Here is a 14,900-nt window from a genome sequence, read left to right on the forward strand (position 1 = left end):
AAGGTAAGTACTATGATCAGTTGGAAATCTCTCAGCAAGTTCCGCAAAGAGGTTAGTATAACTGTATGTAATGAAACTTTGAATTTGTATTGTTTAATTTGAATCATTGCATTGAAAAACTGAATCTACATTCAGTTCTCACAATTCAAATTCAGTTATTGCAATTTCAATTTACCCGGAGTTACTGTGCCAGACATCCGGGTCTTCCGGAGGAAGAGCAATCGAGTGCAGATACAAAGAACTCCTTTTCACATAGCCCACTATAACCTATTTTCTTTCAACGATATAAACGACCAATGGGAGCTAGATATTTCGAAACCTATTGTGTTTTCTCCATTCTGTGTAAAAAGTGTAGATTTATATCTTGCCGTTTTGTAGAAAGATTTCCGCTGAGATAGGCTCCAGCAGACCCCCGTGACCCTGCAAAGGATATAGTGGGTAGGCCTATAGATAATGGATTGAATAATAATACTTTGAATAATAAAAAGTGTTTTTCGTGATGAAGTTCATTAAACATTACACTGCTTTTTTTCCCCTTTACAACCAAAAATGCTTTGGACTTAGTAGAGGTAACGTGGATGAAAAAGTATTTCTTATGGGGTACATCATTGAAAATAGTTTGAGAAAACACTGATGTAATGGACATGGAATCAGTTATCTGAGTAATAAATGCCTGATGTACGGTAGTTACATTAACTTTGTGATGTGTTCGTTTTTTTTTAAAGTTGTTTATGTTTCTATGAATTCAAAGATGATGGTTGACGAATTTAACTACTGTTTTCTCGTTCCATTTATGGCAGAAATCTTGTTAAGTATAAACAAACGCTAAAAAAATAGACTAGCAAACATCAGTGATGAATGGAACTATTTACTCAAGTAATGTATTTAAGTTCAAATGGAATTTGGCCATTTTGAACATTAATCACGTAATTTTTGCGCAATTTATGCCATTCCTTCAGCAGTTAATACGGCCTGAACCGTAACGTGCACCCAGGTGTGTTATACATCAAAATGTGCGTCTCGATCCTGCAACAACGCGCATTACTTTTCTCTTTCAAAAGCATTACCGTGGCAACGCTAGACGCCAAAAAGCGCGCCCCCCTTCATCTGATTGGTCCATATTTGATAGTTCCTACTTTCTGCCATAACTTTTGAATGGTGTGATATAAAGAGTCATGGGTGGTGTCATCGGACTCGGTATTGAGTACTTGACCTTCATTGGCATGAATTAGCCCCGCCCCTTCTTCTGATTGGTCGATATGTGATAGTTCCTAATTTCTGCCATAACTTTTGAATGGTATGACATAAAGAGTCGGGGCTGGTGTCATCCACTAAATGTCCAGGCCTGAAGACATCAACATGCAAGTCATACAAGCGCTTCCACTGCAGCACGCCTGAACGTGCACAAGGGTGCGAGGGCCCGTTCATCGCTGCTTGCAGCTTTAATTATCATTGTGTTGTTTGTCTATCATGTGTTTTGGTGTTCTCTTTTTAATATGGACCCCCCCCCCCCCAGAGTCTGAAATAAAGACTGATTGATAAGAGATTTAGCCTTGAAGCTCTTGGGTATGCAGATGGGGAGGATTGACCTGCTGCGACCTTGGAAGGGTGCCCCTGCAGAGAACGATGGCGACCTCGGGATGGGCAGGAAGTGCTGCAATGCACCAGAGCAGTTTGGGGTGCTGCATGCTCTCGCTCACACACATAAATTGAAACACATGTAACCTGTAGCAATATATCACAAAACATTCACACATATACAGAAATCAATGCAACCACAAACACTCTGTCTTCCGCACTCTTAAGAAGGCAGGGGAAAATCTAGCTGAAATGCACACATCACCTACATGACTGTGCTTGTTGCTCAACACACATGTAAATACGCAAACACAAACACATACACACATTTACTCAGGGTTAAGGACTGCAGTTTTGTATAATTTTACGGATTTCTCTGCATCTGCACATCTATAAAGAGTCCAGTTCCTCCTCTTCAGTGGTGCAGCATTTACTGCATTACACATTAGGAGATCACTCAATTTCATCAGCCACAATAGATCCCCCAGCAGACTGTCCCAGTGGAGGACAGCATGTGACAGTAGTGCCAAGATGTGTGATTTAAACACCAGCACAGCACAGGCCCTCGTTAAACAGATTTTCCAGGGCTAATAAACAAGCTGTAATGACTCAGAGAAATTACATGAAAACAGATAAATGCAAGTCAATCTTACTTACGCTTCTGGCATGGTAAAAGTGGACAGGCTGATTTTGTTTGTTTTTCTTTGGGTTTTACCACACCTCAACTATGTCCCGTATTATTTGGTATAAACCATTTTTAGATATTTCTTCCAAAGATATATATGCATATATATATATGCATATATACAGTATATATATATTAGGGGTGTAACGATACACTAATCTCACGATACGGTACGATACACGATATTGAGGTCACGATAACGATACGATACGATATTATAGCAGTATTTTTTAACAACCTTGAATGAGGAATATATAACTGGAAAAAAATGTCTTTTATTTGAAAGACACATAATACAAAACAATGCTGTGCGTTTGCCCTATTTTTACAGTTTGTAATGCTTTATAACTGTTTAAGTTTTAAAGAGAAAGCCAGGCCAACCATTTTCCACAAACTGAACTAAAAGTACATGTCAGGTTTGCATTATGCATCTTCAGTTTCATATAATAAAAATATTTTGCCACAAACTGAATAGTTTCTCTCATGTATGATTTGACTTTTTTCTTTTCCAGAAATTTAACAACTAAAATTGAATAAATAAATACAAGTACATACAATTTTACATCATAAAAAGATTTATTCCTGCTCACCTTATAAGTGTAAGAGGAGATTCATTTTTGTTAAGAAGGTTATTTTGGTAATTCAGGGTTCATTATTTTGTAAATATATTCTTTATATTCTGTAAATCAGGGACTATAATTACACTAGTCAGTATATCAGTTGTTAGTATGTTTTAGATTGGGCGGAGTGATACAGCACTAGGTGTTGTGTTGATGTTCTGAAATCCTACGCTGTTGAGCGGACATTGAAGTACACGCAAACTCACGCAGAAGTTGTCTCCGTGTTTATCCTACTCACGACCCCAAAAAGGTTTAATTTAATAAGGTAAGGCTTAACTCTACACCAGACTTACATCAGTAAAGGTTCAGAGCTCAAAACAGGACCGCAAAACGGGACTACTTTCTCCTGAGCGGAGGAAGATTTTGGTCCGCGCAGCCGCGGCCGCGGTCGGATGCGCGTTTCTAGTCAACACAATAGATTAATATTAATAACATAATATCGCGATACAGGTTGTCACCTCCACGACACGTATCGTGACGTTTTTGTATCGCGAAATTTCGTGGCACGATATATTGTTACACCCCTAATATATATATATATATATATATATATATATATATATATATATATATATATATATAAGTATTTAGTCAGACACCAGTTGTGCAAGTTCTCCCACTTAAAAAGATGAGAGAGGCCTGTCATTTTCACCACAGGTGTATCTCAACTATGAGAGACAAAAACTTCCCACTTTTCACTAAAAATCTCACGATACATGGTCCCATTCATTCTTTCCCTTACACGGATCAGTCTTCCTGGTCCCTTTGCAGAAAAACATCCCCAAAGCATGATGTTTCCACCCCCATGCTTCACAATAGGTTTGCTGTTCTTTGGATGCAACTCAGCTTTCTTTCTCCTCCAAACACGACAAGTTGTGTTTCTACCAAAAAGTTCTATTTTGGTTTCATCTGACCATATAACATTCTCCCAATCCTCTTCTGCATCATCCAAATGCTCTCTAGCAAACTTCAGACGGGCCTGGGGCCTCATTTAAAATGGAGTGCGTAGGATTCATACTAAAAGTGCACGTACTCTCAAAAGCCGAAAATGCCATGCGCAAAAAAAAATCCGGATCAATAAAACCATGTGCACGCAGACTTCCACGCAGTCCAGCTGGAAGGTTGCGTAGCTGAATCCGCCTCCTATCACGCCCAGAAATGCATATGGATGAGCCTGCTGAGCATGCGCAGTGGCTTTCTGCAGCCTGTTTGGCGCATCCATGGTTTGGCGTCAGAATGAATGAGAAGTAGCAGCCACCGACACTGACACTGACTTTCACGGAGACCTAGATATGATGTGGAGGACAGGAAAACCACATTATTTGGTGGTCACAGTAAAAGTTAGAATAAGTATATAAATAGTAGGCTATACAATAAAATAAAGCGAGTGAGTGGCAGCACGCCGTTGCTGCGCTAAACGCCGTGAGTTCCCCGGCGCAACAGGGGGGACATGTCCCCCCGTCTTTTCAAAATTATGTATTTGTCCCCCCCACTTTTTACAGTTTAAAAACTAACGGTAGGATCAGCAAATCATCCAGACACTCGGGACGGCGGCCCGGCAGCCCCCGCTCCCCCTCCTCCCTCCCGTCTCCCCTCAGAGCTGCTCTAGGCTGATTTATGGTTCCGCGTCACACCAACGCAGAGCCTACGGCGTAGGGTACGCGGCGACGCGCACCGTACGCCGGACCCTACGGCGTGGGCTCTGCGTTGGTGTGACGCAGAACCATAATTCCGGCTGTAACAACATGAGCGCACGTACCCGTGCATGACAGGCAGACACACACGGGGAGAAGAGACTATTTCTTTAATTTTTATTTTTTTTTAAACTTTATCCTTATGAACGCAATTGTTATATAGTCCAACTTTCCTTATTTTAATCAGAACACTTTCTTTTTTCCTCTTCGGCGTGGAGTAGTGGGCTCGGAGCGGCAGCCCCCCCCCCCCCTCGCCGCCTGCTCCGTTATCAGCACTATTTTATTATAAGTCATATATATGTTGTGATATGTGATGACATTACTAAGAGTATGACATGAATCTGGCTTCATTTCACCACCTCACAGCCTGCGTCGCCAGTTCCCCTGTCTTAAGTAAATTCTTACGGGAGGGTCCGAGTTGCCGTAAAGATACGCAGATTTTTCGGTTAGTTTTTTCTTTTTAGATCCGAGACTTTGCGTAGAAGGCGGCTTCCGCAACTTTCAGGCGCTTTTTCTGCGCAAGCAAGCTTTATAGATGAGGCCCCTGGACATGTACTGGCTTCAGCAGGGGGAATGTCTGGCACTGCAGGATCTGAGTCCCCGGCAGCGTACTGTGTTACTGATGGTACCTTTGTTACTTTGGTCCCAGCTCTCTGCAGGTCATTCACTAGGTCCCCCGTGTGGTTCTGGGATCTTTACTCACCGTTCTTGTGATCATTCTTACCCCACAGGGTGAGATCTTGCGTGGAGTCCCAGATCGAGGGAGATTATCAGTGGTCTTGTATGTCTTCCATTTTCTAATAATTGCTCCCACAGTTGATTTCTTCACACCAAGCTGCTTACCTATTGCAGATTCAGTCTTCACAGCCTGGTGCAGGGCTACAATGTTGTTTCTCATGTCCTTTGACAGCTCTTTGGTCTTGGCCATAATGGAGTTTGGAGTGTGACTGTTTGAGGTTGTGGACAGGTGTCTTTTATACTGATAACCAGTTAAAACAGGTGCCATTAATACAGGTAACGAGTGGAGGACAGAGGAGCCTCTTAAAGAGGAAGTTACAGGTCTGTGAAAGCCAGAAATCTTGCTTCTTTGTAGGTGATCAAATACTCATTTTACCGAGGAATTTACCAATTAGTTCAGTAAAAATCCTACAACGTGATTTCCTGGATTCTTTCCCCCATTCTGTGAAGTTTATCTATGATGAAAATGACAGGCCTCTCTCATCTTTTTAAGTGGGGGAACTTGCACAATTGGTGGCTGACTCAATACTTTTTTGCCCCACTGTATGTGTGTGTGTATGTGTGTGTGTGTGTGTGCATATATACATATATATATATGTATATATGTGTATGTGTACATATATATATATGTACATGTGTGTATGTGTGATTCAGTTTTATATCACTTTGGAAGAAATATCTAATTTTTGGGATCAAGATCTAGAAGATCACATTTTGGGGGAAATGAGCATCACTCATAAAGTGGCAATAAAATGTTGAGATGATGCAAAAGATTGTTGCTACTATTTCTTAAGATTCGTTGATCATAAGAAAAATAAACTATATCCTTACTGTAAAATCATAAGCATACAGTAGACACATACACATGCACAGCAGTGTTGCAGGATGTGAAGAAAGTGATTGATGTAGAGGAGGGAAAAATGCCTGGAGCTCCTCCAACAGAAAATTCTTTCTAGGGTAATGTTTTTATCTGAAGTGAAGTGATGATGGTGTGCAGGGGGGTTTCCTGGTGTTTGTTTTGTAGTCTTTGTTTTTTTACATCACACTAACATCAGTAGTGACTAAGGTTTGTTTCTAACTTCAGTGCAGTGAAATAAAACATGAACAAACAATGCACTTTTAGATAAAGAGGTCTGTTTATTACTCGATATATATCATATACATTTTCATATAATAGTTTTAATATCATAGTAAGTCAAAAATAATAATATTATATTTGTATATAGAGATATATAGAAAACTAATCCAATAATCTACTTACTTGGACTTAACTTCCTTGTAAAAAATAATATGGAGAAATGTATCACCTTCTCCCCAGCTTTAGTATAGGTGCTTTAAGGGAGCAAAGAGATAATACAAAAAAGAAAAATTACACCTGAACATGGCATTTCATAGAACTAGAACATCTGTCAGCCTCTAATAATGTTCATCGTCTCTTTTTAAGACACAGGAAGAGTTTATTTCTTTTCCAGAACATCTTTGAGAAAACACGTGTTGTTTAATTTTTAATGTTCATCTGAAATGGCGGAGAAAAAAAGTGTTACATTTCTTTTAAGGAAGAAAGGAGGGGGCTGTACTAATATGATCATGTGGATTTAGAGACTGAAAGGCAGAACAGTAGGTCACACCAGTCTCATACAATCTGAGGATAAAGAATTGCAAAAGATAAAATGGAAGAAGAGATCAGAAATCAGGGAAGGGAGAAGACGAAAGAGCGAGAGTGTTGGAAAATGATTCATAATTTGAAGAGCAGGATTTAGGAAGTTTTCTGTGCTTCTCCACCAGTGATCTACATTTGTAAACAGAGGGTAGCAGCACTAACTGTGCAAAGCCCTCTTCATATTCTAACCCGTCTCCAGCATCCCTCCTTATCTCTACAGTGTCCTCCTGGGAGGCAGCGATGCCACAGCTGCCAGGGATAGTTATCCACTCTGATCCAGTGTGCTTATCCTACTATTTTCCAACCACAACATTAGCAGACCCTAAAAAAATTCACCTGATCCAGCTATTGATATGTAAAAAATTAAAACATGGAGGCAGGCTGTTTAAAGGACTGTGGATATGGATGAGACCAGGGACCACAGATCGTCCTGAGCCGTGGAGGGAGGCGTCCGGGGGCTCTGCGGTCGCTCAACACCAGAGTTGCAGGAGGGCTGCTCCTCTGCTACCCCTTCTTCTTTTGAAATGCGTTGCTTTCCGTGTTGTCAAGAGGAGGTATCAAAGCTGCATAAAAAAAAGAGAAGTACAGGAACAAGACATAGTATTTTATTGAGATTGATTCAAAGTTCAAATGCACTTAACTGAATGTCAAATACAATGACCTAAACTACACGGGACATGTACCTCTCGTCTTGTCTAATTTTGAGTATATAGTGCTGCAAAAGCATGTTATTACTGTAGAAGCTTTTATCCTATAACTTTTATTACATATGTATATTATATTATATACAAGTTTATGTCGTGTTCTGTATTACTAAGCGTTTACTGCAACTGTTTACATGGGGATTGCAGCCAAGTGTCATATAGGAGATAGGCACTTCATTATATGGCAGCAACTTCTTCCTAAGTAGATGATTGTATTGAACTGATGATGCAGTTAATACGACTCATCCATGTGATTTTTCATGGCCTTTGTCCCACTGTTGTAGGCAAGATTGCCACTGCTTATATGGCAGACTGCTTTTGTCTTGTCACTCAGGTTAAGACGTTCCCACACACCATGCTGACAAATGCATTTGTTTTCCTTTCCGCTGTTTGTGAAGGAAAAAAAAAGGTTCATGTCCAAGTTTTAAACAAGTAAAAAAAAAAAGGGAAATGTTCTGCATATTTTTTATAAAGAGTGAACAGAGGAAATAAAGTAAAGAGTTACTGTATTTTCCGCACTATAAGTCGCACTCAAAATCCTTAATTCATTCTCAAAAATCTGCAGTGCGCTTTATAATACGGGAGCGCTTTATGTATGAATGTTGTTGTGGTTACTGACCTCAAACCAATTTTACGTGGTACACTGCACTCAAAAATCTGTCAAAATGTTTCAGTATGACTTTGGTAGTGATGAAGCCGCTTCCAGCGGACAAAGGGACGTTGTATTAAAGCTGGTCCTTGGTTGAATACGGGTTGCAACGTCAGACAACGTTAAAATGATTTAAAATGTGAGTGTATTTTTCTGTATTAGTTACAACTGAATGATATTCTGAGTAATCTTGAATGAGTTGAATAAAGTTCAACTTACCACACTGTTTTGTTTTGCTTTATATATCTTTTATCATGCATCTTATAACGTGGTGCGCCTCATGGTCTGCAAAATACGTTAATCATGTTTTTCCACCCTAATTCACTAATGGATGTTAAGTACCGTCAACAGTTAATTTGTTATAATAGGAAAATAACAGATACACTTAATAAACTTTATAATGTAGCTTCTTCATGTATCCAAGGGAACCCATGACAGCATGAAAGCAAGCTGCAATTTTCACTACAAGACCCTGAAACTGAGCAATTCAAATTAAGCCGTTATGAAAGCGGAATAGGCTCATCAGCATGAGCATGAGATCCAAACTTGACAACTGATTGCATGGACTCAGTGTATCCGGTTAATCTACCACATCCTTTGTCTCTTTGTATACTAACTCATATCATCTGGAGTCTCATTTATAAAGCAAGGATTTAAAGTTGAACTATTATACCTTTTCTGCAAAATTTGTGCAATTCTTGATATTCTAAATTAGATGTCAGCGACACATGTTGTTAAAAATACCCCACTCTTTAAACTCTTTGTTTCCATTTCACCTTGTAGAAGCTGTGATTTTCAGCTCCGTTGTATTTCGTTACCTGTGGCTTTAAATACCCTGCTCTGCTTGTATTTTCCCTGAATGGCGAGAGTCGAAGTCTGGGCAAAAAAACCCACCCGCAACCACTGCAAACTTTTGTAGAGGGAAACATGGCTGCTAGTTTCAAAAACCCAGTGGTTCAGCTGTACATGTGTGAACCTGAATCAGACGGAGAATGAAAATGCCACTGAGAGTGCGTTCGTAAGGATGGAAGGATTGCCAGACAATTTATGGGAGAGAGTGCAGCAAACTGTAAAATAACAACTGATACTAATAGTTACTACAAGTTAAAGGTTGGCAACTACTTACATTAGGGCACACACACACACACACACACACACACACACACACACACTCTAAGTGGGGGAGATTGGTGACCTAACAAATACACCACATTAAGTTAAAGGAGCTTGAGGCAGGATTTATGAAAAAAATTCGTATACGTTTTAAGTTTTCTAGTAATAATGTCAGATGAAGCGTTCCAAACCAAAAAGAATGAGCCCTCTAGTGTATCTCTCCGTTGCTTTGAACAGGCTGTTGCTGCAAAATGTGCTGCAATTCCGGACCGGAATTTCCCGCGCTGTCCTTCGGATGTGACGTCAAATGACGCTGCATGCGCGTTCTCGGGGGGGCAAGAGTAAACATTGGATACGCGTTTGAGTCATGGAAGCAGCTTCAACTTGAATTGGGACTGAAAACAGATGCTGACATGGCTCATTTCCTACTGACCAGGTAAGATAACATTGTAAGTCATATTTAGAGCTTGATTTGAACGGCGCTCCCGTGCCGGCTTCGCTGTTTGCTGCAGGAACCCAGACGGTCGTCGTGGCGCTAATGAGTCTCATTTCTTATTCTTGCCTCATGCTCCTTTAAATATTTCAAACTGAGCCCTTCTAATACCTTCTAGTTTGGGGAATGATAAGTGTATAAATTATTGCAAAAAAAACAATAAGTTGATTTTTTTGGAATCATCGGGCTCTGTGCAGCCAGACCAAGGCTATCTAATAAAGGAATATCTTTGGAATGCTGTTACAGTAGTTATTATAATGAAGTCCTGGAATGATGTGGAAACAGGATCAAAGTCTGAATGGCTTAATTTCTGTCATTTGTCCTGACAAGGGCAGCATATTCTATACAGACTGAGTAGTTTAATAAAATGTTGTTTTTTTATGGTCTGGTTGGTGCCCTAGATATCAAGTGCCATTTATCTGCTAAACTCAGATAGGGAACAGAGTTAGTGTGGGCTGGTTTATGATCGCACTGTTGCTAGGCAGTTGGGAATGTTGTTGTGACCTAATCTGTGTGATTTGGTAAATTTAAACTCACTTGCAGGAATTCAAACAATTTATGGTATCTTAAGAACTTGTTATTTAACTTAACTGTTTAATCTTAACTTAGGGCTATATACCATTGTATCCATGTATCGTTTTTATATGAGTACATGACTATAGCAGCATGCACAAAGACATGCTCTTTTGAACGTCATGAACTTCTGATGAATAAATATTATAAACAAAAAAAACACTATCAAACATCTTCAGGTTCATGGGAACCCTATCAACAATGCTCCTATAAATGGATCAGAGTTTCCACGCAGGTGTAGTTTTTATAAATCCCAATATTCCTCTTTAATTAGTGTTTTTAGTTATACTGTAAATGAGGACCCCGGTCGGAAAAGACCTGTAATTTCCACGAAACTCCTATCAAAGGCATCATTTTCGGAATCTTAAATATTCAACCAAGAAACACTCAAGAGATCGCGCCATGCTTGAGACTTATTGAGTTTTTCCTTAGGGATGCAAAACAATTTAGTCCCTACCCCAGTTTTATTTTGAAGTGTACCACACCTTTTTTAATCTCTAGGGCCTAATCACTTACCTTATTGTAATATCTGAGTTAAAGTATCTTGCCTTAAATTTAGACGCTGTGAGAGTTTAGTAATTTATGCTTTCTCATCAGATCTAGGCAGAGCTTCTGTAGTTGCTCCACCTCAGCTTTACATGCACATTCTGGCAATGCAACTACATCTATAGCTAAAGAAATTTTTACGTATATACATTCCTTGTCCCATGTCAGCCCTGCAGTACTGTATGTTGAATATTGAGAATATTTCAAATATTGCATTTTATATCCCCTTAACAGGGGGATTTAGTCAATTTATGTAAATCCTACTAATTTAAATCTCTCTAAGCACACAAAATTAGGATAGGTTTAAAGACGGCAGTTAAAGAAAGCACGCTGAATGGTAAAATAGAATAATGGGAGCTAATTACAGGATTACGGACCCTTGTGGATAGAACAGACAACGGGTGTTCTTTCAGAAAATCTCATTCACGCAAAAGAGTTTTATAGAACGAAACAAGGTAGAGAGAGATTCTCACCTGTCCCACAGCTTGACATTTCTACAGTTGTTGGTGCAGCAGCTGGCTGATATCAAAGCTGCGACAAAAGGAGAGAATAGAGACACAGAAGAAGAGTATTTAATGTATGTCTGACAGGCAAAGCAAAGACAAATGACACAAATAAAATATTTTGAGTGCCAGTTATTATTGTTTTATAGTAAAATACATAACTGGGAATATTACACATATTTGCAGGAACTGCAACCACACTCACTGATGGACAAATTACTATCACTAGTTAACCTGATAATCATTTTTTTGGATTTGGGACGTAGATGGAGTAGGTGGAGAAAAATGACCTAAGCATGGGGAGAACATGCAAACTACACATAAAAAGGCCCTGCTGTGATGCAATACTACCAAGCCACCTTGCTGCCCTTTAAATATTGTTTGATATTTTTTATCTCTTTCAGCCAACAATCTCCTTTTCCCCCAGGAGTCCATTATCATGTTTTCAGCACATAAACATGTTTTCAGCCTCTCCTTGGCCAGGCAACATCTAACATTAAAAATAATATAATAATGCTATTATGACCAATACATTGTGCCACTGATTCCAGGAGCCACCAGAATTGCTTCCCCTGTCCCTTTACCTCACAGTGTTTATTTCGGTATATCCCGCTTGCTCAAGTGGATTATAACGGAGTTGGATATAATCGGGACACCTTGATTGTGGAATATATATCTGGAGTACAAACATCCACGGTTCGGGAGAGGATTCACTGAGGATTGGAATTCTTCCTAGCTTCAGCAACTATCAGCATTGGGTGAAACCATTATATCCATTGCGGAAGGAGGTGGTTGGTTCTCCATGATCTGTTTTTTACACTTCCTTGTTGGAGTTTGAGAGAGGCCAGATGGACATGGGAGAAGTGTATATAAGCGAACTGAATACCAACACATGAGATTAGTTGTTGATGGGTTGTATGTATGTATGTAGTAAATAGATATATGGTGAAGAAACGTTTGTTCTTGTCCATGGTGATTTATTTTGTAGTAGCAGATGATAAAGATATCCTGGTGAGCTGGAGGGTATGTGCAGTTTTTAATAACATCTTAGACATCTCTACACTAAAAATATGTACACCTCCCAAGCACACTTGCTCATTGGGTATTGGAGGGGGGGGGGCACTGTCAAATGTGGCTACTGGCATAGCCAGATGGTGCCCTGACCTCCACCTCCCTGTTTTAACCGCATTAGTCACACCCTGTTGTGTTTCCGCATTCGGCCTGGGGCGGGGGGACCATAGGGGGGACTGATACCCGCTGGGCTGTGCCGGGGCTCTAGGGGGACATGGTGAGAGAATGATTGTCCATGTCTTTGTCAGTGAGTGTATATTAGTGTATCTGTGTGAATGGGTATTCGTTGTCTAGCCTGGGTTTGGGGCTCTTTGCTGTTGGACTTATCTGGGTGGATCCTTGTTGGGGGGTTCTCGCACTCCGTGCCTGTCTCCGCTTCCCCCGCTGCTCTTGCAGCTGGGCACGGCGTTGGCTGTCGGGGGGGTCCCACCTCTCCGGGTGCGGTGGCCTTTCGCTGGGTGGGGTTGTGGCCCTGGAGGGCATGGATCTCTTGGCCCCGCGATCACCTATGCCGGGTGGCTAGTGCTCTGCTGGTTCCTGGGCAGTGGGTTTCCTGACTGCCCTCTTCCGTGGTCATGGGGGCTCCGCCCGGGGCTTTCCCATGTTGCCTGCTGGAAGGGGGCGGGGCTTGCTGGCGGGGGGGTTTCCTCCAGTCCCTCTTCTGGTCATCAGTGGAGCTGCTGGTGGCCTGGGTTCGTGTTGCTTCTTTGTCGGCTTCTGGTCTCTCGGTAGGCATGGTTATGCCGTCCCTCCTCCACTCTAATTGCAGTTCAGGTAAAGCCTTATTTTGACCTTGCACACACATACAGTGGGGAGAACAAGTATTTGATACACTGCCGATTTTGCAGGTTTTCCCACTTGAAAAGCATGTAGAAGTCTGTCATTTTATCATAGGTACTCTTCAACTGTGAGTGATGGAATCTAAAAAAAAATCCAGAAAATCACATTGTATGATTTTTAAGTAATTCATTTGCATTTTATTGCATGACATAAGTATTTGATACATCAGAAAAACAGAACTTAATATTTGGTACAAAAACCTTTGTTTGCAATTACAGAGATCAGATGTTTCCTGTAGTTCTTGACCAGGTTTGCACACACTGCAGCAGGGATTTTGGCCCACTCCTCCATACAGATCTTCTCCAGATCCTTCAGGTTTCGGGGCTGTCGCTGGGCAATACAGACTTTCAGTTCCCTCCAAAGATTTTCTATTGGGTTCAGGTCTGGAGACTGGCTAGGCCACTCCAGGACCTTGAAATGCTTCTTACGGAGCCACTCCTTAGTTGCCCTGGCTGTGTGTTTCGGGTCGTTGTCATGCTGGAAGACCCAGCCACGACCCATCTTCAATGCTCTTACTGAGGGAAGGAGGTTGTTGGCCAAGATCTCGCGATACATGGCCCCATCCATCCTCCCCTCAATACGGTGCAGTCGTCCTGTCCCCTTTGCAGAAAAGCATCCCCAAAGAATGATGTTTCCACCTCCATGCTTCACGGTTGGGATGGTGTTCTTGGGGTTGTACTCATCCTTCTTCTTCCTCCAAACACGGCGAATGGAGTTTAGACCAAAAAGCTCTATTTTAGTCTCATCAGACCACATGACCTTCTCCCATTCCTCCTCTGGATCATCCAGATGGTCATTGGCAAACTTCAGACGGGCCTTGACATGCACTGGCTTGAGCAGGGGGACCTTGCGTGCGCTGCAGGATTTTAATCCATGACGGCGTAATGTGTTACTAATGGTTTTCTTTGAGACTGTGGTCCCAGCTCTCTTCAGGTCATTGACCAGGTCCTGCCGTGTAGTTCTGGGCTGATCCCTCACCTTCCTCATGATCATTGATGCCCCACGAGGTGAGATTTTGCATGGAGCCCCAGACCGAGGGAGATTGACCGTCATCTTGAACTTCTTCCATTTTCTAATAATTGTGCCAACAGTTATTTCCTTCTCACCAAGCTGCTTGCCTATTGTCCTGTAGCCCATCCCAGCCTTGTGCAGGTCTACAATTTTATCCCTGATGTCCTTACACAGCTCTCTGGTCTTGGCCATTGTGGAGAGGTTGGAGTTTGTTTGATTGAGTGTGTGGACAGGTGTCTTTTATACAGGTAACGAGTTCAAACAGGTGCAGTTAATACAGGTAATGAGTGGAGAACAGGAGGGCTTCTTAAAGAAGAACTAACAGGTCTGTGAGAGCCGGAAGTCTTACTGGTTGACAGGTGATCAAATACTTATGTCATGCAATAAAATGCTAATTAATTACTTAAAAATCATACAATGTG

The 14,900-nt window shown here is 41.2% G+C and overlaps 1 protein-coding gene across 1 annotated transcript in view; it reads right to left on the reverse strand.

Annotated features, from left to right (window-relative positions):
• Positions 1 to 6,573: 6,573 nt before the first annotated feature.
• Positions 6,574 to 14,900, reverse strand: part of ccdc85al (coiled-coil domain containing 85A, like) — a 39,354-nt gene continuing 31,027 nt past the window's right edge. Inside the window, exons 4-5 of the mRNA XM_061722839.1 lie at positions 11,527 to 11,584; positions 6,574 to 7,538 (exon numbers count right to left, since the gene is read on the reverse strand). Coding sequence (XP_061578823.1) covers positions 7,520 to 7,538; positions 11,527 to 11,584 — 77 coding nt within the window. The 3' untranslated portion in view covers positions 6,574 to 7,519. The remainder of the gene's footprint in view (positions 7,539 to 11,526; positions 11,585 to 14,900) is intronic.

This window comes from Cololabis saira, chromosome 1 (assembly GCF_033807715.1).
Source record: "Cololabis saira isolate AMF1-May2022 chromosome 1, fColSai1.1, whole genome shotgun sequence".
NCBI classification, from domain to species: domain Eukaryota; kingdom Metazoa; phylum Chordata; class Actinopteri; order Beloniformes; family Belonidae; genus Cololabis; species Cololabis saira.